General features: G+C 36.5%; 4 protein-coding genes and 1 pseudogene across 6 annotated transcripts; all 5 read left to right on the top strand.

Annotated features, from left to right (window-relative positions):
* Positions 1–499: 499 nt before the first annotated feature.
* Positions 500–2197, top strand: LOC124380986 (polyubiquitin-like). The gene is made up of 2 exons (XM_046842357.1): positions 500–741; positions 1364–2197. Exon 2 carries the CDS (start codon positions 1373–1375, stop codon positions 1841–1843), a length of 471 nt encoding a protein of 156 aa, XP_046698313.1. The 5' UTR covers positions 500–741; positions 1364–1372; the 3' UTR covers positions 1844–2197.
* A 2209-nt stretch (positions 2198–4406) lies between these two features.
* LOC124380983 (polyubiquitin 12-like) lies at positions 4407–5483 on the top strand. Its single transcript, XM_046842354.1, has 2 exons — positions 4407–4487; positions 4717–5483. Exon 2 carries the CDS (start codon positions 4734–4736, stop codon positions 5208–5210), a length of 477 nt encoding a protein of 158 aa, XP_046698310.1. The 5' UTR covers positions 4407–4487; positions 4717–4733; the 3' UTR covers positions 5211–5483.
* A 3152-nt stretch (positions 5484–8635) lies between these two features.
* LOC124380987 (polyubiquitin-like) lies at positions 8636–10631 on the top strand. The gene is made up of 2 exons (XM_046842358.1): positions 8636–8785; positions 9563–10631. Exon 2 carries the CDS (start codon positions 9572–9574, stop codon positions 10040–10042), a length of 471 nt encoding a protein of 156 aa, XP_046698314.1. The 5' UTR covers positions 8636–8785; positions 9563–9571; the 3' UTR covers positions 10043–10631.
* Positions 10632–11038: 407 nt separating this feature from the next.
* LOC124380973 lies at positions 11039–13549 on the top strand. 3 transcript variants are annotated; one of them, XM_046842345.1, is made up of 6 exons: positions 11039–11531; positions 12107–12310; positions 12391–12426; positions 12515–12628; positions 12701–12720; positions 13334–13549. In XM_046842345.1, exons 1-6 carry the CDS (start codon positions 11489–11491, stop codon positions 13451–13453), a joined length of 537 nt encoding a protein of 178 aa, XP_046698301.1. In that variant the 5' UTR covers positions 11039–11488; the 3' UTR covers positions 13454–13549. The 3 variants fall into 3 exon arrangements, with proteins under 3 accessions (XP_046698301.1, XP_046698299.1, XP_046698300.1); XM_046842343.1 differs by having other exon boundaries at positions 11963–12310; XM_046842344.1 differs by lacking the exon at positions 12701–12720 and having other exon boundaries at positions 11963–12310.
* Positions 13550–15184: 1635 nt separating this feature from the next.
* On the top strand, positions 15185–22030 carry LOC124380953 (annotated as a pseudogene).
* The last annotated feature ends 1985 nt before the right edge of the window (positions 22031–24015 follow it).

Genomic DNA, 24015 nt, shown 5'->3' with positions numbered 1-24015 from the left:
AAGAACATCATAGAGAATAATAAGGAATCTCTGGAAGTAAAAATTTTGGCCCCCACAGAATCCTTGTTGTAGCATCATCGAGTTTTACATGAAAAGTATTCAAGGCAGGTCACATCTACAGAAGATCTGTGCTTCGTTCTGGAAGAACAATCTGGAACAATCTACTTGCGGAGTTCCTTCAAAAACTGTGTGCAAATGTACCTAGAAGAATTTCTCCTTCTATTAACTTTCCATTTTGTTCATTGTTTTAAATGGATACTTCTATATTTTTCTCACAAGTGCATTACTGTGTGTATGTGTGTAGAAAACACATGTGGGGTCTGGAAGATGCTCAGAACATTCCAGAAAGGTGTGATGCAGGAAAGTCGAGCCCTGGGGTTCCCCGTCACGTGACCTGAGGCGTTTCTCACGACAACCTAATTTGTAATTCATGCTTTTTCACCAGAAGCGGAAGAGCCTGAGGCTGTGCTGGTTTTGTTTCACAACAAAACAGCGCCACCCTGCTAAAAGAAACGGGAGAAAGAATAATGTTTTGATTCACAGAGAAGCGCGGAATGGAAACCGAAAGCCCTCAATCACGATAAGGAAAGCGGGGCTTCCCCGCTATTTCCCTTTCCCCATTGGTTATTTTTTGTAATGAAGGGGCGTGGCCATGCTGTTGTTACTGCTGGTAACTTGGAGTGAGCTGAAGCACAGACTCAGATTGAGGTGGTTCTGGGTGAAGAACACTGAGGACATAAAGTAAGTTTTGCTCCAATTTAAAATAATATCTAATTAAATAATAAATGCATAAAGTATTATTTCAACTCGAATTGGATAATGTGCATATTTTAACATCAGATCTAACATTTATTTAGATTGTTTTTGAGAAACTGATTTCCAAATAAGTCCATTTAACAGCAGAAATAATAGTAAATGATGATTTTATATATTACATTTATTTTTTTAATCAATTATTGTTCAAGAACCTGTGTAAAGCCAACTATATAACATCTGTATAGAATGAGGTTAATATTTTTTTATTCTCTTTTTGTCTCTACTTTCAAATCTACAGAATTGATTCTGTATCATATTATTATTATTATTATTATTATTATTATTATTATTATTATTATTATTATTATTATCATCATCATAAATTCTGTTCTTTACATGCTGCATATTAATATAACATAACCAAAGGGGCGGGGCTAGCTTTCTAATTTCCATCTCCCATTAGTTATTTTGTGTGCAGAACAGTTCATTTCTTGCAATAGTTGTTTAGTAAAAACATGATGCAACTATAATTCATGCTGATTAATCATAAGTTTGAGCATTTGTTGAAATGGATTCCTATCAGCTTTTGGTTTTCTTTCACACACAGGTGATTAAGATGATGGAGCTCATGATCAAAGACCTAAATGGAAAATCACAGATTGTGAATGTGTTGCCAAATGCCACCATCGGTGAACTCAAGCAACATGTTGCCCCTCACTTCGAGGTGAGGGCATCACTCCTGAAGCTTTCCGCCAGCAATGGTCAGATCCTGGACCATGACGAGAAGACGGTGAGAGATTACGGTTTGAGCTCGGGATCCACCGTGATGCTGCTGATCTCCTCGACCCCGGTTCCTTTTCAGGTGTTTGTAAAGAATGAGAAGGGACAGAAAAAAACCTACGACATCACTGACAGTGAGACTGTCGATCAGCTGATGAGGAAGATCTACCAGATTGAAGGAACACCATTGGACCAGCAGCGGCTGATCTACAACGGACAACAGCTCGAGTCTGGCAGGAGGCTGCTGGATTACAACATTCAACCCGGAAGCACCATTTACATGACCCTCCGTCTGCGTGGAGGCTGATAAGACACAAAGATGTAGAAATAATTTTAGTTTTAAAAAATCAATTTATTAATGTTTAATGTTTTACATGCAATGTAATTCACATTCCTTTATTCTAATTGCACTAATTGACTGTTCACTTTGGATGTATTTTCCTTTTTCTTTTCTTTTTTTTTTTCATTCCACCCCCCCCCCCCCCTTTCAAAAAAAATCCCCAACAAACTAATGTATAATGTATATAAAAAGTATTACAGGAGATTTTCTTAGTGTAACAGTTTAAAGTGTTTTATTTATTTATTTATTTATTTTAAAACTGATTAGCACAAATAGTTTCAAAATCTAAAGTATATAATTTAAAAAAGTATCCATATGTGTGTCAACTCTTGATAGATTATATACAATTATTTATATTAAATACATGATATTGAACTGTATTTAGAAAAAAAAAACTGTGATGTTTCTTTTTTTAATGACTCTTACAAACTTATTAAATTAAATTAAAAAAATATTTATTAAACCAATTGAATTGCTTTGGCTTGTTTTTTTTGGGCTTTTCTGAAAAACTCTGTGTGACTGGATGAATATTAGTTCATTTGTAATTGTTCATTGCTCATTTTATGGCTGAATAGTTTTTCACACTGCAATGGATTTTACCTGAAAGATTTAAAAGTCCAGGTGACACGTTCGGGTGAAAACTAACAGTAAAATAGTATGAGGAACTGAGACGCGCCAGTGTGATGTGTCCCGGTAAATACAATTGTTAATAAAAGGGAGTTAAATCTCAGAATTTCTGGACAGATGCTTTCTGTTAGTGTCTACTGTTTAAAGATTACAGATATGAATGAATGTGAGTTTAAGTGCAGTGGGTGTTGCAATCAGTTAAGGGGACCACCGAGCGGGCAGAAGATAGTGTAGAGCCTTAACCATCGAAAACTAGCAACTGTTCTCTTTGTTGTGGAAAACAATGAGGACGTTTATGGCAATTGGTGGACACTTTTATCCAAAGTGACCTATAAAAGTACTATAAAGTTTCTATCAATAAATACATCTGGGTACTGGTTCATTAGGACATTAAAATACCATCAGTCTAATAACTAGAGATAATCAGAATATATATATATTAAAAAACGCTTGTTTTTATTTAAAAGCTGTGCTCATTTTAATACTTTTAGATATATAAGAGCTAAAACCAAAGACTAGAGCACAAACTTACACATTTTATTTCTATATTGATTCTACATTCAATATATAATTCAATTATATATTCAGTATACATATATATATGGTTTTACTGGTGTAAAAGACTGCTTGGAAATGCAAGATTTTACATTTAGGAAAATACCTGTTGATATTTCTGACAAGATGGTGATTCTTCTTCTTCGTCTTCTTTAGGCTTCTCCTATTAGGGTGTGCCACAGCGGATCATCCGTCTCCATACCCTCCTGTCCTCTATATCTGCCTCTTTTACACCAACTACCTGCATGTCTTCCCTCACCACATCCATAAACCTCCTCCTTGGTCTTCCTCTTTTCCTCCTTCCTGGTGGCTCCATCCTCAGCATTCTCCTACTGATATACCCCATGTCCCTCCTCTGCACATGTCCAAACCATGTTAATCCCACCTCCCTCACCTTGTCTCCAAAACGTCCTACATGCTCTGTCCCTCTAATAAACTAATTTCTAATCCTGTCCATCGTCGTCACTGACAATGAACATCTCAACATCTTCAGCTCTGCTACCTCCAGCTCCACCTCCTGTCTTTTATTCAATGCCACTGTCTCTAAACCATACAACATCTCAGGTCCCACCACAGTCCTATAAACTTTCCCTTTCACTCTCACAGATACTCTTCTATCACAAATCACTCCTGCTATCACTCTTCTCCACCCACTCCACCCTGCCTGCACTCTTTTCTTCACTTCTCTAATACACTCTACTGTTGACCCCAGGTACCTGAACTCCTCCACCTTCTCCACCTCTTCTCCCTGCAACTGCACCCCTCCACTGATCTCCTTCTCATTCACACACATGTACTCTGTCTTACTCCTACTGACTCCAGCTCTCCAGGATCTTTTCTACCTGCTCCCTACTTTTACCACAAATCACAACATCATACTGTAAGATGGTGATGTGATTAAGAAGTAAAAAAGTATTTCTAGTCTAAACATAGTGAACCGGTATCAGGATGTATTTGATAAAGCACATTTCACTATAAATCTTAATTTAAGAACATTGTTTTTCAGTATAGAAAAAGAAATATTAACTCCTTTTGACTATTTCTCACTATGTACTGATCTACTAGTCTCAATTTTCTTCAGAACTGGTCTTAACCACAGAACAGGTTAATACTATAAGGTATTGAAAGTGGAATACGTGAGATGGAGAATAAATTTGTGTTGTTCATTTTAAGAGAAAAAAATAGCTTTCTGTTCCAGCTGACGTTTGGAAATGAAATGTAGTAACCCGAAGACTCGAAAACGAAACCTAACAGGTGGGCGGGGCGTGCTGACTTCCCTGACGCATGTTTAATGACGCAGTGAGGGCGTGGCCCTGACACTATATAATACTCCACAGTCAGCTTAGGATAATCATTCAAACTTCTTCCTGGTACTTGCTGCTTCTTCACAAAAAGAGAGAACAAGCCTTCATCGGACTACGTTTAAAAGGTAAGTTTAACTAATTTTTCAAAAATATGAATCAGAAATATTTCTCAAAATAAAACTGATTAAATTTCACTAATACTCAATAAAGTAAAAGTTTAAAATGTATTATTGTTTTGATGATGTGATGATTCCTAAACGTGAATCGCATTATGTCGAGATTTTATAACATGTATTAATTTCAGTGCAACGGCGAAAAGTCAAATAGCGTTTACCTGCTTTTTATTTTTTACAGGTCATTAAGAAGTGAATATGATGGAGCTCATCATCAAAGTCCTGAGTGGAGAAACAAAAAGTGTGCACGTGAATCCAAACGCGACCATTGGCGAACTCAAGAAACAAATCGCCCCGCTCTTTAATGCTAGACCTTCACAGCTGCAGCTTTCCATCACCAACGGACAAACATCACAGCTGAACCAGGACCAGATGATGGTGAAAGAGTACGGCCTGTGTTCAGGATCCACTGTGATGCTGCTGATCTCTGCGACCCCCGTGCCGATGCAGGTGTTCGTGAAGAATGAGAAGGGACAGACAAAAACTTACGACATCACTGAAAAAGAGACAGTCGATCAGTTAATGTTAAAGGTCTTCCGCAAAGAGGGAATACCGGTGGACCAACAGCGGCTGATGTACAACGGCAAACAGCTCGAGTCTGGAAAAGATCTTCATTATTACAACATTGTTCCTGGAAGCACAATTCACATGGTCTTCCATCTGCGTGGAGGCTAACGGGACACAACATGTGTAGATCACTATAGACTGAAACAGTTCCTTTATTTAAAACATTATTTAAATAATCTTATGCTAAATATTAGCACTATTTAAACCTGCTTTTCTTCTTTTGTTTTAGAATGAGGTTATGGTTATGGCTTGTTTTTGGGGACTGGGAAGAAACTTCCATAAAATTGGATTTCTTATTTAGCACTTTATGCTTTATTTAATGATGACTTATAATTGGTTTTCTTTAAATATCTGTGTGAATAAAAATATTTATCAAAATAATTGAAATGCTTTGGCTTGTTGTTTTTTCTCTCCCTAAAATGCGTAACATGAGTATAAGTTTACTTCAGAGGTCGACCGAATAATCGAGTCGATTTCTGGCATTTATTCATTTGTGCTGCAAATAAGTCGGATTATTCTAAATAAACTCTTCCATACCAGCAGGTGGCAGTAGTCTGTAATCGGCTTTCAAACACCCAAAACCGGAAACGCTACAACTGTGACTATATAAAGGAAGCAGTTTCCACCTGTTGCAATCATTAATATTGGAGTCATGCAGCTTTTTCCAGTCATGTCTGATAAGTTGCAAAGAAAAGAGCAAGAATGACAACAAGCGTGTTCTATATTTCCTCATGTGCTAAACCGCTAAGCTAATCGCTAATCGAAGTTTAGCTACATGCAGAATCGTGGAAAAACAGCTGATTGCGTCCAACCTTCAGTGGCGACCGACACTTTAAAGCCACTCGACTTTCCCCAATGGGGAATGAATGAAAGAACATTAGAAAAGTGAATGTAAATAACATTGGGAGAGAGAATAAGAGACTATTTAGAAAGAGAATGGCATTTATGGATTTACGGATATAAAATACTAGTGGTATGTAAATTATACAAATACTCTCTGGCAGGTATTGGTAATGTGTTCCAGATGTTGCGACGGCAGTGCTGTCGAGAAAAATGTTTGAAATAACCTTATCTAGAGTGTGTTTTAATCCAACTAATATCCATCCAATAAATTGACCTAATAATTAGTATAGAACCTATTAGATACAATAAAATTAGCTTGATTAAAACCTATTTTAGCTTCTGTGTTTTAATCAGTCTCATTTAGTCTATGTACTCAAAGTGTAATTAACAATAGCGATCAGATTTTAATAGAGTAGAGTAGAGTCTGACTGGTGTTATGAGTGTGTTGGATAGACAAGAAAGAACAACATACAAGGCTTAAGCATGTTTATTGTGCAGAGAAGAGGTGAGATTTACGATGCTTTTAGTGATGAATGCTCCTAAGAGATGTCCCAGGATGTCTGTAAGTTGGTGCTGAATAAAAGAAACAAACAGAAATCACAATAACTAAAAACATACAATTAATATGTGCATGTAACAACAAAAGTAATAAGCTTACAATCATTATAGTTGTGAAGCTAGATACATTATGCAACAGTCAGTTCAGATAATATAAATGAAGTATGACCTAGACACTAACATAACCACGTAGAATAATGTAGTTAAACATATACAAATAGACAATTTAAGTAAAATAATATAGCTTGATTTAATAAAAAATGAAATAGCAAATAGCATTATAAAACCAGAACACTTACACAGAGTAGATGTAGGGAAGATAAAGTAGGCCACAAAATGGTTGTCCATACATAAAAACCTGAGAGCAGGAGGAAGCGGTGCCTGGCTGTACCAGAGGGGGTGAAAGTTGTATACACATTCTTTTCTTAAGTGACATAGAGAAAAGGCCGTAAATAAGGGTAATGGGGAAACAGGAAAACCCAAATATGGAATCCCAGGAAGGGGACTTTGCTAGGATGAAGAAAATAGGAAAAAAAGTAAAGGTGTCATGTAACACCAGGGTATAAGAATGAGTGTGTGCAAAGTGTGTGTGCGCTTGATCATTTTGATGTGATGAAGTGACCACCTTCTATGGGCTCATCAGAACGTGTCTGGAATAAAGAAGTTTTTGCTTTTTCTCATCCAAGACTGAAGATTCTTTATTGGCTTTTGAGGTCCATTTCATTGTATTTTATTAAGTTAAGAGTGCTACATTGGGAATTAACTAAAACAAAGAATCCACCCGTGATGTGTCTGCTCAGAGACGGGTTTTGAGTTCCGACAGTGCGTTATGGAGGATTTCGTTTTTCTCAAGACCTGAGCGTTAACTTTCCTTGTTATATTTTAGCTATAATCGATTTCTCAGAAACTGAAACTGACCGATGCAGGAAAGGGAATATAAATAATTCATATAAACTGCGTAATTGTCTTTTCAGCTCTGTATAAAAGGGGTTTTACCACACATTTTCAGATCAGATCAACTGTAAAAACAAAACATCTTTAACAAAAAAAAAAAAAAAAAGAAATCAGCCTGAACTCTGAGGTAAAAAACCCTGTAATCACAGTATATCAGGTAATATCAGTAATATTATTACAATTACACACATTAAACTACGTTTTTTAGGCAGGTGTTTGAAATGCTGTCGAAAAAAAACGCTTTCAAAAATAAAATAAGTGTTAATAATTGAACAAAATGAACAGGAGAAACCCAAATCAAATTAATGTTTGGTGTGACCACCTTTTGACCACTGGCACAAAGTCGAGGATTTTGTAGGATCCGAATCAGGTGTTTGATGAACCAATTTCTTGACGAATATATGGAATATTTGTCTGTAGCTGAAGCATGGTGGTGGTTTCCTGCATGATTGTGGCCTCGTTTCTACAAATGGAGTTGGAAATTTGGTCAGGATTAATCCTTAATGCTGAGAAATACAGGCAGACACTTATCCATCATGCAGTATCATCAGGGGGGCATCTGATTAGTCATTAAGAACATCATAGAGAATAACAAGGAATCTCTGGAAGTAAAAATTTTGGCCCCCACAGAATCCTTGTCATAGCATCATCGAGTTTTACATGAAAAGTATTCGAGGCAGGTCACATCCACAGAAGATCTGTGCTTCGTTCTGGAAGAACAATCTGGGACAATCTACTTGCGGAGTTCCTTCAAAAACTGTGTGCAAATGTACCTAGAAGAATTTCTCCTTCTATTTACTTTCCATTTTGCTCATTGTTTTAAATGGATACTTCAATATTTTTCTCACAAGTGCATTACTGTGTGTATGTGTGTAGAAAACACGTGTGGTCTGGAAGATGCTCAGAACATTCCAGACAGGTGTGATGCAGGAAAGTCGAGCCCTGGGCTTCCCCGTCACGTGACCTGCGGCGTTTCTCACGACAACCTAATTTGTAATTCATGCTTTTTCACCAGAAGCGGAAGAGCCTGAGGCTGTGCTGGTTTTGTTTCACAGCAAAACAGCGCCACCCTGCTAAAAGAAACGAGAGAAAGAATAATGTTTTGATTCACAGAGAAGCGCGGAATGGAAACCGAAAGCCCTCATTCACGATGGGAAAAGTAAACCCTAACCAAGGGGCGGGGCTTTCCCGCTATTTCCCTTTCCCATTGGTTATTGTTTGTAATGAAGGGGCGTGGCCATGCTGTTGTTACTGCTGGTAACTTGGATTGAGCTGAAGCACAGACTCAGATTGAGGTGGTTCTGGGTGAAGAACACTGAGGACATAAAGTAAGTTTTGCTCCATTTTAAAATAATATCTAATTAAATAATAAATGCATAAAGATTTATTTCAACTCGAATTGGATAATGTGCATATTTTAACATCAGATCTAACATTTATTTAGATTGTTTTTGAGAAACTGATTTCCAAATAAGTCCATTTAACAGCAGAAATAATAGTAAATGATGATTTTATATATTACATTTTTTTTTTATCAATTATTGTTCAAGAACCTGTGTATAGCCAACTATATAACATCTGTATAGAATGAGGTTAATATTTTTTTATACTCTTTTTGTCTCTACTTTCAAATCTACAGAATTGATTCTCTATTATTATTATTATTATTATTATTATTATTATTATTATCATCATCATTTCTGTTCTTTGCATGCTGCATATTAATATAACATAACCAAAGGGGCGGGGCTAGTTTTATAATTTCCATCTCCCATTAGTTATTTTGTGATGATGGGGCGTGGCTGTTGCTGCTCCTTAACGTAAATCTTGTTTTTGTTGTTTATTATACTCGATAAAGGTTTGAGTATAAGTTTATTTTAAGTATAAACTATAAGTATAGCTTTTTTGACACATACAGATGTGTCACTTAACAATTTCTAAAAACAAACAAAAATAAAAATACAAAACAAGTGCAGAACAGTTCATTTCTTGCAATAGTTGTTTAGTAAAAACCTGATGCAACTATAATTCATGCTGATTAATCATAAGTTTGAGCATTTGTTGAAATGGATTCCTATCAGCTGTTGGTTTTCTTTTACACACAGGTGATTAAGATGATGGAGCTCATGATCAAAGACCTAAATGGAAAATCACAGATTGTGAATGTGTTGCCAAATGCCACCATCGGTGAACTCAAGCAACGCGTTGCCCCTCACTTCGAGGTGAGGGCATCACTCCTGAAGCTTTCCGCCAGCAATGGTCAGATCCTGGACCATGACGAGAAGACGGTGAGAGATTACGGTTTGAGCTCGGGATCCACCGTGATGCTGCTGATCTCCTCAACCCCGGTGCCTTTTCAGGTGTTTGTAAAGAATGAGAAGGGACAGATAAAAACCTACGACATCACTGACAGTGAGACTGTTGATCAGCTGATGAGAAGGATCTACGAGAAAGAAGGAACACCATTGGACCAGCAGCGGCTGATTTACAACGGGCAACAACTCAGTTCTGGCAGGAAGCTGCAAGATTACAATGTTGTTTCTGGAGCCACCATTCATATGACCCTCCGTCTGCGTGGAGGCTGATGGGACACAAACACATGGAGATCATGATCTCCATTATGCTGGGAGCTAAGCACATTCTCTTCACCGCTATTTTAACACAGGATTAGTATCTGGTTGCTTTACTTTCTTGACCCGCATCTACCGAAGCTTTGGACACACACTTAGGCACCCTCCCGTATGGGTTTGGTTGTAGGCAAAGATATTTATTTATTTATGTCATTTATGAATGATGTTAAGATCTTTTATTTTTATTTTTATTTATTCTGTTTTTATATTTCATTATTTTTATTATTATTATTATTATTATTATTATTATTATTATTATTATTTCATGGGAAGCTTATTAAAAGGCAGTGTGTAATCATTCTCTCTCTCTCATTCTCTCTCTCATTCTCTCTCTCTCTCTCTCTCATTCTCTCTCTCTCTCTCTCTCTCTCTCTCTCGTCTTTACATGTTGTATATTAACACAATTTGTTCTTCACTTATTAAAACTGAAATATTCCTTCCATCCACACAATCAAAACTGAAGTGTTATGAATCGATAAATCCGAATCATTACTGCTGCTGTATATATCCTGAACTATACTGCTTTAAATAAAATCGGTTTTGATCAGCATTCTTGCTTTTATACGTATTTTCTGACTAATTGCATTTAAATACATGTAATGATGCTACTGATAAATACTGTTCTAATAAAATTTTGTCTATTTCAAATGAACGTATATTGGACATACAGATAACAATAGCATTTATAGACGTAATTCGTTTATTACCTGGAAAACACAGAGACCTAATTGAATATGTAAATATCTATATGTAATATGTAAATAAGACACTGAATCTTAGCATGAATTTTACTGTGTATTGTGTTCTTAGGTGTATAAGTGATATACTGACATCTGGTGGCCAAAACACGCTTAAACCACCACTGTGTCAATTGAGACGTTGCATTCAAGGCACAAGATAACCACTAGGGGCAGTCGTCTGCATAATTCTATTCAGATCAAGTAGGTCTGATATTGTCATTGCAACCGGATGCTGTTACATACAACAAAATTCTCCCACAAACGATTTTATTGTTTCAACCGTCTCTTAAGGGAAACTACCACTAAATGTGAAACTATGTGATAAACCACAGGTCTCAGCACACCAGCACCTGTCCAATTTGTGTCACTTTTTTCACATTTTCCAACCACAGACCTGTCATGAGGTGCATTTGCAGGCATGATGTGTGTGAGCTGTGAAAAACTCACACTCGTCTATGGTTCAACTTCTTTACACCGGATTTTTATTCGTGCATTGTTTTACCTATAGAGGTTATCAGAATATCTTTTATTTTGTAATTTACTGGGCCTTTTTTTAAGTGCAGTGGGCTGCATAAATAATGTCCACACCCTCTACAAACAGCTTTCAACTTTCAATTCGGCCAGCAAACATTTTTTCTTTCTTTTTCATCTGATCATCACAATGGGGTCTTTTGTAAATCTGCCTGTGTTCCTCTGTGTCATGGGTAAGTGATTTTTATTTATTCATATATACACACACACAAACATACACAAACACACATTATTACAATAATACTATTGCATAAGTGAAACATTTATTTATTCCGATTTTTTTAGGAAAAAAAAAAGAAAAGAAAACTTTTATTCGTCAATAGCAATTTACACTTTTTTTCATACGTAATTCATTTTAATTCAGGGTAAAAAAATGATTTTCATTTTGTGTAAATCTATTTATATGAGTATATAATCTAATATCTGCATATTCTATGCATATTAATTACATGGAAAATACATAATGGAAATATTGCACATGATTCTGAATAGAACAATTCAGAAAACTAATTTTCATAGAAAAAGAATTATACAAAAAGTTTTGTCAACAACAATTCAGACAGTTTTTAATTAAATAATTTAATAAATAAAATGTGTGTTGCAGGTTTGCTCTCTGAGACTCTGTGCTCTTTTACACTGGAGGTAGAAGTTGAAAAAAGTGTCACTATTTGGTGCCAACATGAGCTGACCTACAGAGGTTCCATCTTCTGGTTCAAACACACCACTGATTCAGTTCCACTTCTTTTAGGGTGTAAAAAGTTTAGAACATCAGCTCCATCCCAAAACTGTTACTTCTCTAATGACTCCGAGCGCCTGGTGATGTTTGTTCAGCACGAGAACACGTCTCTCACCATCACTGCACTGAACGTCTCTGATACAGGACTTTATTACTGCAGCACCATGGAATCAGAGCAAGTGATCTTCAGAAACTCGACATATTTACACGTCAGAGGTACATTTATATAAAGTAAATAAATGCAGTAAAAATTAATTGAGAATTTGAGGTTATTAAAATAATGTTTCATTTTTCAGGAGTAAATAAAACCGTTTCTGAGAACAAAGTGACAGGTTTGTTTGTTTGTTTCATGCAGACGTTTCTGTACATTTCTAAAGAAAAATATGATGCAGGTTATAACATACAAATGTTTTCTCCCAGGTTGTGATTGTTCTACTGTGATCGTCGTGCTGAGCTCGGTGTTTGGTTTAATGGTTTTGATTCTGCTCAGTGTCCTGATCTTCATCCTGCTGAAGCACAGAAAAACTCACAGTGGTAAATATACAACAACAACAAAAATAAATGATAATAAAAAAAAATAATAATAACTGATTTGTATTTCTGTAGCTGCTGAAGAAGTTAATGGGGTAAGTTCAGTTAAACCCCCACCCCCACACACACACACTGACCTTCAGAATGATTAACACTCCGTAACAAATATAAATTAATAATAATAATATGTATATATTCCAAACAGCTTTTGGAACTGCTTAGTTTTTGCATAATATCTATATATATATATATATATATATATATATATATATATATATATATATATATATATATATATATATATATATATATATATAGTAGTAGGTGGGCAAACGTTTGTGGACATCTAACATAATATTGTGTATTTTGTATGTATGCATGTAAATGTATGTGTTTTTTTGACCATCCTGTTCCACATTTTATTTCCAATTTATATATATATATATATATATATATATATATATATATATATATATATATATATATATATATATATATATATATATATTGTTTATGTCTGTACTTTTAAGAGTCACCAACAGGTGGAACCATATTCCACCACCACACTTGGCCAATAAACCTGATTCTGATATTTCTTTGTGGTTGACAAAAAAAAAAAAAATCAAGCTCAAAACAAACAAAAAAAAATTTCCATGAGGGCTTTTTGATTTCTATGACACCTCATTCCGTCTCTTTTTGTTCCTGCAGGTTGCTCACTCTGATTCTGTTATTTACACTACACTGCATTACCCTAATGAGAAAACTACAAGAACCAGGAGACACGATGGAACGATGAAACCATGTGTTATATATTCTTCAGTCGCATAGAGTAATGTGTGTGGACATAATGTTCCAGATCATTGTTTTACTTAATAAGAAGTTTTACTGATGGTCCTACTGATGCTCTGTGGTTGGAACATCACAGTTACGTAGTATAATATAATATAATATAAACATTAAATATAATACAATACATACTTGTGTACTGTAAACTTTGTGTCGAGTCTCTCTGGTTGTTATAAATTAAATAGACTAATAACTGATCAAAACCAGTTGAAATGTGAATGTTTAGATTAGACCATTCGGTTAGATCAGATTAGATGAAACTAATGATTGGTTTTACGGAAAGCACAGATGACCGTGTTTATCGAGAGAGCAGCTATTAATGGATCAAATCCAGTACTTTTTCTCCCAGACATTGACATCAGATTAAACAGAGACTGTCCAGCATTGGATTAGATTAGATTGATAATCGGTTTAGGGGAATTACTGAAGCAGTGTTAATATTGTGTTCATTGGGTAAAGCAGTTACGCCCACAACCCATTCTGGAGTTCATTTCAGGAGATATTTTATTAGAACATTGATTATGATTAGATTAGATCAGACTTCATTAGTTGAGATTAGACTGATGATCAGTTTAGGATATTTTCTAAATAAAATATAAACAAGAAAGTCCACAAACACAGAAAAGGGATGGATTTCTGTTTAAATAACTATTTCTCAGATTCTGATATTTAGTGAAATTCTGCATCAGTGCTAATCTGTTCATTTCAAATCCTGGCTGCTTTTCAACCAATCAGCTTTTAGCATTTCAGTTACTGGTCGATGTTTGCTATAATGACCTGGAACCCCACAAATCGTACCTTTTTTCCAACTATTTTTACATCTCTAGCTTCTGCTGCACTTGTTCTTCGGGTCTTTCTTTACAACAACCAGAAAAAAACAACTGGTATTAAATGTGTTTCTTTTCTCCTATCTTGCCCCCTCCTGGTCATTTTAGATCAGTGCTACAGGAAAGTATTCTGTTAGATGTTCTGCTCAGTCTTCAGCTCTACCATGCATCAAAAGATCACCAAAAATAGTAGTGATGGTTTTCTGATCTTGTTTTTTTTTTTTAAATCATCTATCAGAGGTGGTCATTGATGGCAGTGTCTGCTGATCTGTTTTCAATGCTGTGGTGTATGTTCCAGAAAATTCTTACTCTGGCAGACTTTTATATAGTCTTAATATTCACCAAAATAATGTAATGGTAAATGGTAAAAAATAGTAACAATTCCTTGATTCCATGATTTTTAGCTGTTTATATATGACAATTTAATATATTTAAAACACATAAATACAAGGATAAACATCCTGAACATACGCATATGTATGTGTATTTGGGAAAATATGTCACATTTATGAAAATGTTTGTAATATATGTGGATTATATGCCCAAATATCTGACATATGTTATGTGGGACATATTTCTGAACATCATTGGAGGAGGAGGGACATGTGAGGTTCCTTTATTCCTGGCATATTTGACTCTTTTTGTATCCACCACTTTCACCCAATTTTCTTAATTGTCAACTATGAAACATCTGGAGGAACAGCTGAAATTAGATTTTCAACCATTTCATTCTTACGTTATTTGACATTAGGTTTTCTGTCCCAGTAATGCTTTCAGCCATGATGCCTTGTTTACCGTTCTTGCTGAATAGCAGCAGTTTGGTCACTTGTAATAGGTTTGTTGCACTCATATATCCTGGCATGAACTTCCTCGTTCTTCATTTTAATCTGCTGTTTCTCCATTTTGCAGTCAGAGTGTTAGCTCTACAGTTTCTTGCAAATACAATATTTCTCTACCTCCTTTCTCCTGCCCTACCACGTTCTACGTTCTGTTGTACTCCCATCTGCAGATCTTATTTCACTTCCTTTGTTACCAAGTGAACCAATAGCTCCAGACGCAGAGCTCTGACTGAGACGTGAAGAACTCGTTTTAGATAAGATGGAGGATGCCGGGTCTGTACTAGAAGTTCTCCGTCTCATTTTTTCTGCAGATTTCATTACAAGGTGAGTTTAGACATGTTTAACAATATTGGACTTACAAGGAATTACAAAAATCTGTTATGTAAATGACGGGAGTCTGTGACGGTTTTATTTCTCACATGACGCTTCAGTGAAAGAAGGAAGTTTGATATGGAAGTGTGTTTATCTGAGTGATGATAAAAAGTCTTTACATATGTGTTTATCCTACTTTTATTTATGCTTCACACATTTCAACAACAGAGGATCTAATTCGAGATAATAAACAAAACAAATAATGATAATGGTGCTGTTACAGTTTATTTCACGGTGAATAACAGAGTTCCAGTTCCTAATAATCACATATGAACATACATTCTCCAATAATCAGATATGGACATATTGTCCCTCTCTCTCATTTTAATTATTTTATTAATCATGGCCTCAGCACTCATCAATGTGATACAGAGTAGGCAGGATTTACAGCTCATATCTACACTATTTTGCCAAAAGTATTGGGTCACCTGGTCATAAGTACGGTATGTGATTTTTTAGCATCACATTCCACATTTAGTCCAAATTTGCTCTTCTAATTCCCTCCACTCTTCTGGGAAGATGTTCCACTAGATTTTGGTGTGTTTATGGATATTTCTGTTTATCAGCCACAAGGGTGTTATGAAAGGCAGGTACTGATATAGGTGAGGAGACCTGGGGTGCAGTCAGAGTTCACATTCATCCCAAAGGTGTTCAGTAGGGATGAGATCAGAGCGCTACAGCAGCAAGATCTTTCTCTACAAAGCATCCATAACTTCAAGGAGCTCACTTTGTGCACAGGGACATCGCCATGCTGGAACAGGTTTGGGTTTCAAGTGAATGCAAGATTTTATTACAGCGCCACCTGAAGACGTCCTGAGTAATTGAGTGATTGCTGCAGCGAGAGAGACATGATGATGTTTACACTGTAATCTGGAAAAAAAAATCTGGATCTGGGGGGGAAATCCTGCAGAAGAGTCTGTGCTAACATTAAATCTCACCTCAGAACTCATCCTCTTTCTGTCTGTCTGTTTTTCTATCAGAGAGAAGATGGAGATGAAAGAGTTAAATGAACATTGTAGCAACATGAACATCAGGAACACATCAGGACAATCTGCACTGGTCACTCTGGATAAGGGCATCTTGAAAATGGCAGTTAATTACCTCAGAGTGATGGAACTATAATGAATGGACATTCAGTGTTAAGGATGAGGTTCACTTTTAAGGCTGGTTCTACATAACTACATTGTTTGCTAGCATGAGAACAAATGTTAATAAGATTAAATGAATTATTTATTTATTTTTTACTTCAGACTCTTTACCGTATCTCTTATAAACGCACTCAGCCAGATGATAATACATGACTGGAATCAGTACTTCAGATAAATGTTTAACTTTCTGAGTGAAAAGATGCTATCTTTTGTAAACATCTTAACTGTTCTGTTTTAGCTAAACTTGAAAGGTAGATGTTAACCATCTTGTTTTGACAGGACAGTGATTTAAAAATGGCGACACCGGAAGTGTTAATCAGACATGTGCAGTATCATTTCAACGCTTCTGTTATTGTTGACTTTCTTGAAATAATGTATAAAATGAACAGAACGTTTTTTGTTTCTGGTCCATCATTCCTGCAAAAAAACAGCAATGTGGTCAGTTTTAATGGCTTCATTGCACTCATATATCCTGGCATGAACTTTGTCTTTACTGTTATGTTACTCATTCTTTACTCTGCAGTTCCTCCATGTTATGCTCTGAACCACAATGTTGTTTCCACAGTTTAGTGCAAATACTATTTCCTTTACCGCCTCTCTTCTCTACACTACCTTCTTCATCCTCTGGTTACTTCCTCTTCAAATTTCACTTCCGGTGACAACAAAACCAACAGCTACAGACTCACAGCTCTGAGAGACTTTGCATATTTATTTATTGGAAATAAAAAAATTAAAGAAATACAACCCTCAGTTCCCAAGATGGTTAGATTGCTTGTGTTTGCTCTGCTGATGCTTCTTAAAGGAACTGAGTTTAGATCAATTCTATAAGATGAAAGTTGTGTTCTGGCTCATAACCTTTCTGCAGATTCCACTACAAGGTGAGTTTAGACATGTTTAACAATATCAGACCAGAAAAGAATTAGTGTGAAGAATAATAAACTCTGGTATGTAAATGACGGGAGTCTGTGACGGTTTTATTTCTATATTGAACACGACACTTCAGTGAAAGAAGGAAGTTGAACACGGAAGTGTGTTTACCTGAGGGTGTTGATAAAAAGTCTTTACACAGGGATTACGTACATGTGTTTATCCTACTTTTATCTCTGTATCACACATTTCAGCTAAACAAAAGAGGATCTCATCTGAGGTAATAAACAAACAATGAGGAACATTGAGGAAGTCGCTGTTACAGTTACTTTAGATTTTAAAACAAAAGAGTTTGAGGCCCTGACAGGGTTCAAGATCCCAATAATCAGAGCTGGACATACTGACATTCCCCAATAATCAGATATGGACATACTGACATTTCCTAATAATCAGATCTGGACATACTGACATTCCCTAATAATCAGACATGGACATACTGATATTCCCCAATAATCAGATCTGGACATACTGACATTCCCCAATAATCAGATCTGGACATACTGACATTCCCTAATAATCGGATATGGACATACTGACATTTCCCAATAATCAGATATGGACATACTGACATTCCCCAATAATCAGATATGGACATACAGACATTCCAGAATAATCAGATATGGACATACTGACATTCCCCAATAATCAGATATGGACATACTGACATTCTATTCTCTAATAATCAGATATGGACATACTGACATCTGACATTCCCCAATAATCAGATCTGGACATACTTACATTCCCCAATAATCAGATCTGGAAATAATGACATTCTATTCTCTAATAATCAGATCTGGACATACTGACATTCCCCAATAATCAGATATGGACATACTGACATTCTATTCTCTAATAATCAGATATGGACATACTGACATTCTCCAATAATCAGATCTGGACATACTGACATTCTATTCTCTAATAATCATATATGGACATAATGTCTCTCTCTTTAATATTTTATATTCTTGAAGCTGCTCTGCTGTATTGTATTAAAATTTATTTTTGTTATTGTAGTCTGTCTCACTGCAGTCATCAAATGTAAAACAGCCAATAACATCAGAGAAGGTGGGATTTACATGTGTGGGCTTCACTGCTTCTGTTTTAATGCCAAACTAGACAGACAGACAGACAGACAGACAGACAGACAGACAGACTGACAGATAGATGTGTCTGTGTGTATGGGGTGTAATGACATTTAAACAAGTTTTATTTTGAGGTGATCCCTTTACATGTGACAGTTGAAACATACACTTTTTATGTGTAATTAAATGTATTGTTTTATATATTAAATTGAAAATGAATTCATCATGAATTTGTTATAATCATAATGTGAAAGTGAATTCAATTCTTAAACTGAAACTCACGCTCCGTCTCTACCAGGTCCCTACACGCTGGATTGGTATCTAGGGAATACACATCGAAGCACTGGTAAGACCCTGATACAAACAAGAAATCTACTTCACACCAGGTTACTAAAACAATTTCATCTTCTACAGGCCCACACTCCCTGCAGTACCTCTACAGTGTCATCACTCCAGAATTCACTGCTGTTGTTCTGGTGGATGAAGAGCAGATTGTGTACTACGGCAGCAACGAGAGAAAGATGATCCCAAAGACATAGTGGATAAAGAAGTTAGAAGCTGATGATGCACAGTACTGGAAGAGAGAGACACAGCGTATGCAGAATCAACAGGAGTGGTTCCAAGACAATCTAGAGGCGGTGATGCAGAGCTTCAATCAGACTGAAGGTAAAATGTTTTTAGATCTTTTATTACTAATACACACACAGAGAAACCCACATGACTTTCTGTACATATACAAACAAACACCTTTTATGCAAATTCTCATCTCATACACATTAACTAAATGCAATACATGAACGAAATGTCATTTTTAGGATGTTTGATGGGAAAATTTGTGGTAACCTGATGTACCTGTATGATATTGTAATCCTACAGACATGAAATCAGAATTGTAAGAATTGGGAAGTAGCTGTTTTCCAGTTTCTCACAGCAGACCACTGAGTGGCTCACTTGCTGATCTTCTAATGAGACAATGTCTTTGCTTTAATTGACCCGTGAAGGACAATCTCAGTAAAAGAAAGAAAGTGGGTTCTCCCACATTCACAGAACTGCACACTACACACTAAATATCTTCACTTTACACCTTACAGGAGTTCATACTCTACAGAGGAGATACGGCTGTAAGTTTGACCATCACGGCGCCACAAGAGGACACGATCAGTGCGGTTATGACGGAGAAGATTTAATGAGTCTGGATCTGAAATCTGGAACCTGGACTGCAGCTAATGAAGATGCGGAGATCTTCATTAAAACATGGGATCCTAAAGGATGTCAGGCAAAGTACTGGAAGAATGTTCTGGAGACTGACTGTACAGAGTGGTTACAGAATTTTGTGTTTTACGGGAAAAAGACTCTGGAGAGGGAAGGTAATGTGTGTGATCGACACTGTTATTGTAAATGCAGATGCTACACACACTAATACATCTGACAGTTTGATCTGAGTGAGTGTCTCTGTGTGTCTCGGCAGTTCCTCCTGAGACGTCGCTGTTCCAGAATCACTCACGGTCTCCAGAGGTGGTGTGTCATGCTACAGGTTTCTTCCCCAAAGCACTGAATATCTCCTGGCAGAAGGACGGAGAGGACGTGCATAAGGACGTGGAGCTCAGAGAGACGTTACCCAACCAGGATGGAAGCTTCCAGAAGAGGAGCATTCTGAAAGTCTCAGCTGAGGATCTGCAGAAACACACCTACACCTGTGTGATTGAGCACAGCAGCTTGGAGAAGGATTTAGTGCTGCCTGTGAGCGAGAGACGAATCCTGAGAGGTCGGAGAAACACTTTCCTATAAATCTACACATTTACAGAGTGAACACTGATTTACTGATGCAGCAGATAATAAACACTCTGTGATGATTTAACAGGTGGAGGATCAGGTGGAGGATCAGATGGAGGATCAGGTGGAGGACAGATTGGGATCATCATTGGTGTACTCGTGGCTCTTGCTCTAGTTGCTGTTGGAATTGTCGGCTGGAAGAAGAAACATGGTGTGTATGGATGGGGGTGGGAATGAAGTAAAAAGAATTAAGTAATTTCCCTGCAATTTGTGTTACATACATATTTATATATTTTTATTATTAAACTAATATATACTCTACCAGAACCTCAATATATATATCATTCCAATTTTGTATGTAGCTCCGGATTATATCGTCTGCTAAACGCCGTAAACGTAATTAGAATGTAAATGTTAATACTTTTGATATTTTTACAATTTAATTTAAGTTTTAATAAACTTAAGTGTTGTCTAGTCTTAACTTTCAGAACTTATATTCAGAAGAGCTTTGGGTCTTTTCTGAAGATCAATTACAGAACAGGGTCTTTAATAACTGTCTATAATCTGTCCTTTAGACTTCTATCCTGTTCTAGTCCTCACTACGCAAGATACTTCATCGCTCCAGATGGAGACATCAAGACAGGTTCTGAAGTGATCTGAAAGGTGCTCCAGTGTTGATGGTAATGTGTGGAAACGGATGTATTTCATGTTGTAATCTTGTGGGATTAGCTCAGCTTCATTTCCCACAGGACCTCTCATACAGATCTTTCAGTGTTCATCAAAAACATATTGCTGTTAGTTCACTGGAACAAACAATAGAACCATTAAAAAATAGGCATTTATTTTTTTTTCTTTATCTAATATAGTATTTGATTTGAGATGGTGTGAATGATGATAAATTATCATTTAAGTGGAGTAAGTTATTAATAATAAGTAATTAGCCTGGATAAAGTATGTTCTGAGAAGTACAGTTTAATACATACCTCAGAGTGCTGTGATGAGCAAATGTACATGACACTCAGCTGGCAGCCATATTGAATCACATTATTAGATAAGCTATTGTTAATAAGTTAATTTAAATAGTGCCTTTTTTTTTTTTTTTGTTTTTTTTTTTTACAGAGCCAATTGAGAAGTGGATAAGATGAAGATCATCATCGAAGTCCTACTCAAAGGAACCCGGAGTTTGTGTAAATCCATGTACCACCATTGCCTTTCGCTTTAATGCAAACTTTCCTAGCTGAAGTTTTCTATTGCCAAAGAACACATTTTCCAGCTGGACCACGACCAGAAGACAGTGGTAGTCAGAGTTTAGGATCCAGGCTGCAATTGTTTGTACAATTGGACAGAATTTTCAATACTGTATATAAATCCTGAGGAGATTCTGCTCACAAACAATCAGGCGACTGAATAAGGACACTTAAGAGTGTCTTCACTTTCCTTATCTACACACAATGGTTTCTTAGATTCTAATGTAAAATACATTATGATATTGTGATTTGTGGTGAGAGTAGTGAGCAGGTGGAGGAGTTCAGGTACCTGGGGTCAACAGTGCATAGTAATGGAGAGTGTGTTAGAGAAGTGAAGAAAAGAGTGCAGGCAGGGGGAGTGGGTGGAGAAGAGTGATAGCAGGAGTGATTTGTGATAGAAGAGTATCTGTGAGAGTGAAAGGGAAAGGACTGTGGTGAGACCTGAAATGTTGTATGGTTTAGAGACAGTGGCATTGAGTAAAAGACAGGAAGTGGAGCTGGAGGTAGCAGAGCTGAAGATGTTGAGGTTTTCTATTGATGACGATGGACAGGATTAGAAATGAGTTTCTTAGAGGAACAGCGAATGTAGGACGTTTTGGAGACAAGGTGAGGGAGGTGTGATTGAGATGGTTTTGAGGAAAAGAGGAAGACCAAGGAGGAGGTTTATGGAGGTGGTGAAGAAAGACATGCAGGCAGATGTAGAGGACAGAGGGGGGTATGGAGACTCACGAGCCACTATGGTGACCCCTAACAGGAGCAGCCCAAAGAAGAAGAAGAAGCATATGTGCACTGTAGAAAAATAAACCATATATAGATGTTGCATGTGCCAATAAGTGAATGGGTGATTACTGACAGTTCTCTTATCCCACCACTATTCTAACAACTATTCAGATTTTTCCCAGCGACCCCATCGAGTCGGTGGGGTTGCATATTTGACAATAGATTTGCCATCTTTTTTTATATCACACACATGGAGAACACGGATCGCCTCCTACAGGTAGAGAAAAAAATTGAAATATGAAAATGTCTCAGTAGCACAACATCTTTAATGTACTTGGTGTTTCATTTTCCTCTTCTCTCATTTTGTGTCATCTCTTTGTTCTATTTGACAGGTTTTGAAGCAATAATGAGTTGAGTGCTCATGTATCAATAATGCTGAAGCACAATTTTGCCTGCTTTGCATTATTTGACCTTCATTTGAGGTTTTTATCATACTGTAACATATGGATTTATTAATTAAAAAAGCAATAAATAATTAAATATTTACCTGATGAAGTTTTTGTAATGTCAGGTTTGGGTTTATCATCTCTGGAATACTGGCCATGTGGTAGATAATTAAACACCTGGAGAAGACCCCTGCCTATTACAGAGCACCATGCATACAAGGTTGTTAGAATGGGGATAATGGACTAAACTAGACCATAAATCTGGATGACAGTATTATGAAAAAGTGGAATATGCTTAAGAAAATACAATTCTGCTCAGCTGGGGTCAAACTGGGATCAGAGTACAGGGTCAGCCACCTCTGGAGCAACGATGGTTGAGTTAAGCATATGTAAGTCTGAATATAAGACAGAAAACACACAGGGTTTCTTCACAACAACTAAAGAAGATCTCAGGACAGTTGAGGAGGTCGGAGGACTTTTATTGCATGTAATTGCACAAACTAACCAGTAGGTTGGAGTTCTGAGGAGTCCAGAGGATTCTGCATCTTCAGACCCAGGTAAAATAAATGCAGTGTGAGAGCTGAGTACGGTGCAGAGACATGAGTCCTTATAATAATCAAAACATTAATGATGTTACCGATTGCTTTATTTGATAAACATATGTTTCAAATATGCACACAAATAGAATAATTTATTGGAGTCATATATAAACAACACAACAGCTATTACAATACTATTCCATAATATACATTATAAATAGATTTGTTATATGTATTTTTCATTGAAATGTTCTGTAGTTAATTAAAGTAAATTAGTAAATAATAAAAAAAAAAATTATTGCCTTTTTAGTGTGCTTTAGAACATCAGTTGTTATGTGCAGAGGGAAGGGTGAGTACTTTAGACCAGTGCAAATCCATATTATAGCAAGAAACAGTTTAGGATTATTTGGGTTTGTTTTTGCCTTTGCCACCAGATGCTGCCACTGGGCCCCTCCTCCCTTATCCCCTACTCCCTAGCCCCTAGCTGTATAATGTCTCCCACCTGCTCCTCATTAATGTTGGCTATTTAAGTTGCCCCTTTGGCCTTGGCTGTGTTTGGTTTATTATATTTGTCTTCATCTTTGTTGTGGTACAGGTGTCATTGTATTTAACCTTACT

The sequence above is a fragment of the Silurus meridionalis genome, chromosome 27 (assembly GCF_014805685.1).
Source record: "Silurus meridionalis isolate SWU-2019-XX chromosome 27, ASM1480568v1, whole genome shotgun sequence".
Classification (NCBI taxonomy): domain Eukaryota; kingdom Metazoa; phylum Chordata; class Actinopteri; order Siluriformes; family Siluridae; genus Silurus; species Silurus meridionalis.
Note: the sequence above shows the minus strand (reverse complement) of the source record. Positions and strands in the feature narration are given on the sequence as shown.

What these genes read in the sequence shown, in the direction of transcription:
- LOC124380986 (XM_046842357.1), top strand. Translation starts at nt 1,373, where the DNA reads ATGATGGAGCTCATGATCAAAGACCTAAATGGAAAATCACAGATTGTG.
- LOC124380983 (XM_046842354.1), top strand. Translation starts at nt 4,734, where the DNA reads ATGATGGAGCTCATCATCAAAGTCCTGAGTGGAGAAACAAAAAGTGTG.
- LOC124380987 (XM_046842358.1), top strand. Translation starts at nt 9,572, where the DNA reads ATGATGGAGCTCATGATCAAAGACCTAAATGGAAAATCACAGATTGTG.
- LOC124380973 (XM_046842343.1), top strand. Translation starts at nt 11,489, where the DNA reads ATGGGGTCTTTTGTAAATCTGCCTGTGTTCCTCTGTGTCATGG. An exon ending in TTCTGAGAACAAAGTGACAG is followed by an intron (nt 12,427 to 12,514) that starts GTTTGTTTGTTT and finishes GTTTTCTCCCAG; the next exon opens with GTTGTGATTGTTCTACTGTG. An exon ending in GCACAGAAAAACTCACAGTG is followed by an intron (nt 12,629 to 12,700) that starts GTAAATATACAA and finishes GTATTTCTGTAG; the next exon opens with CTGCTGAAGAAGTTAATGGG.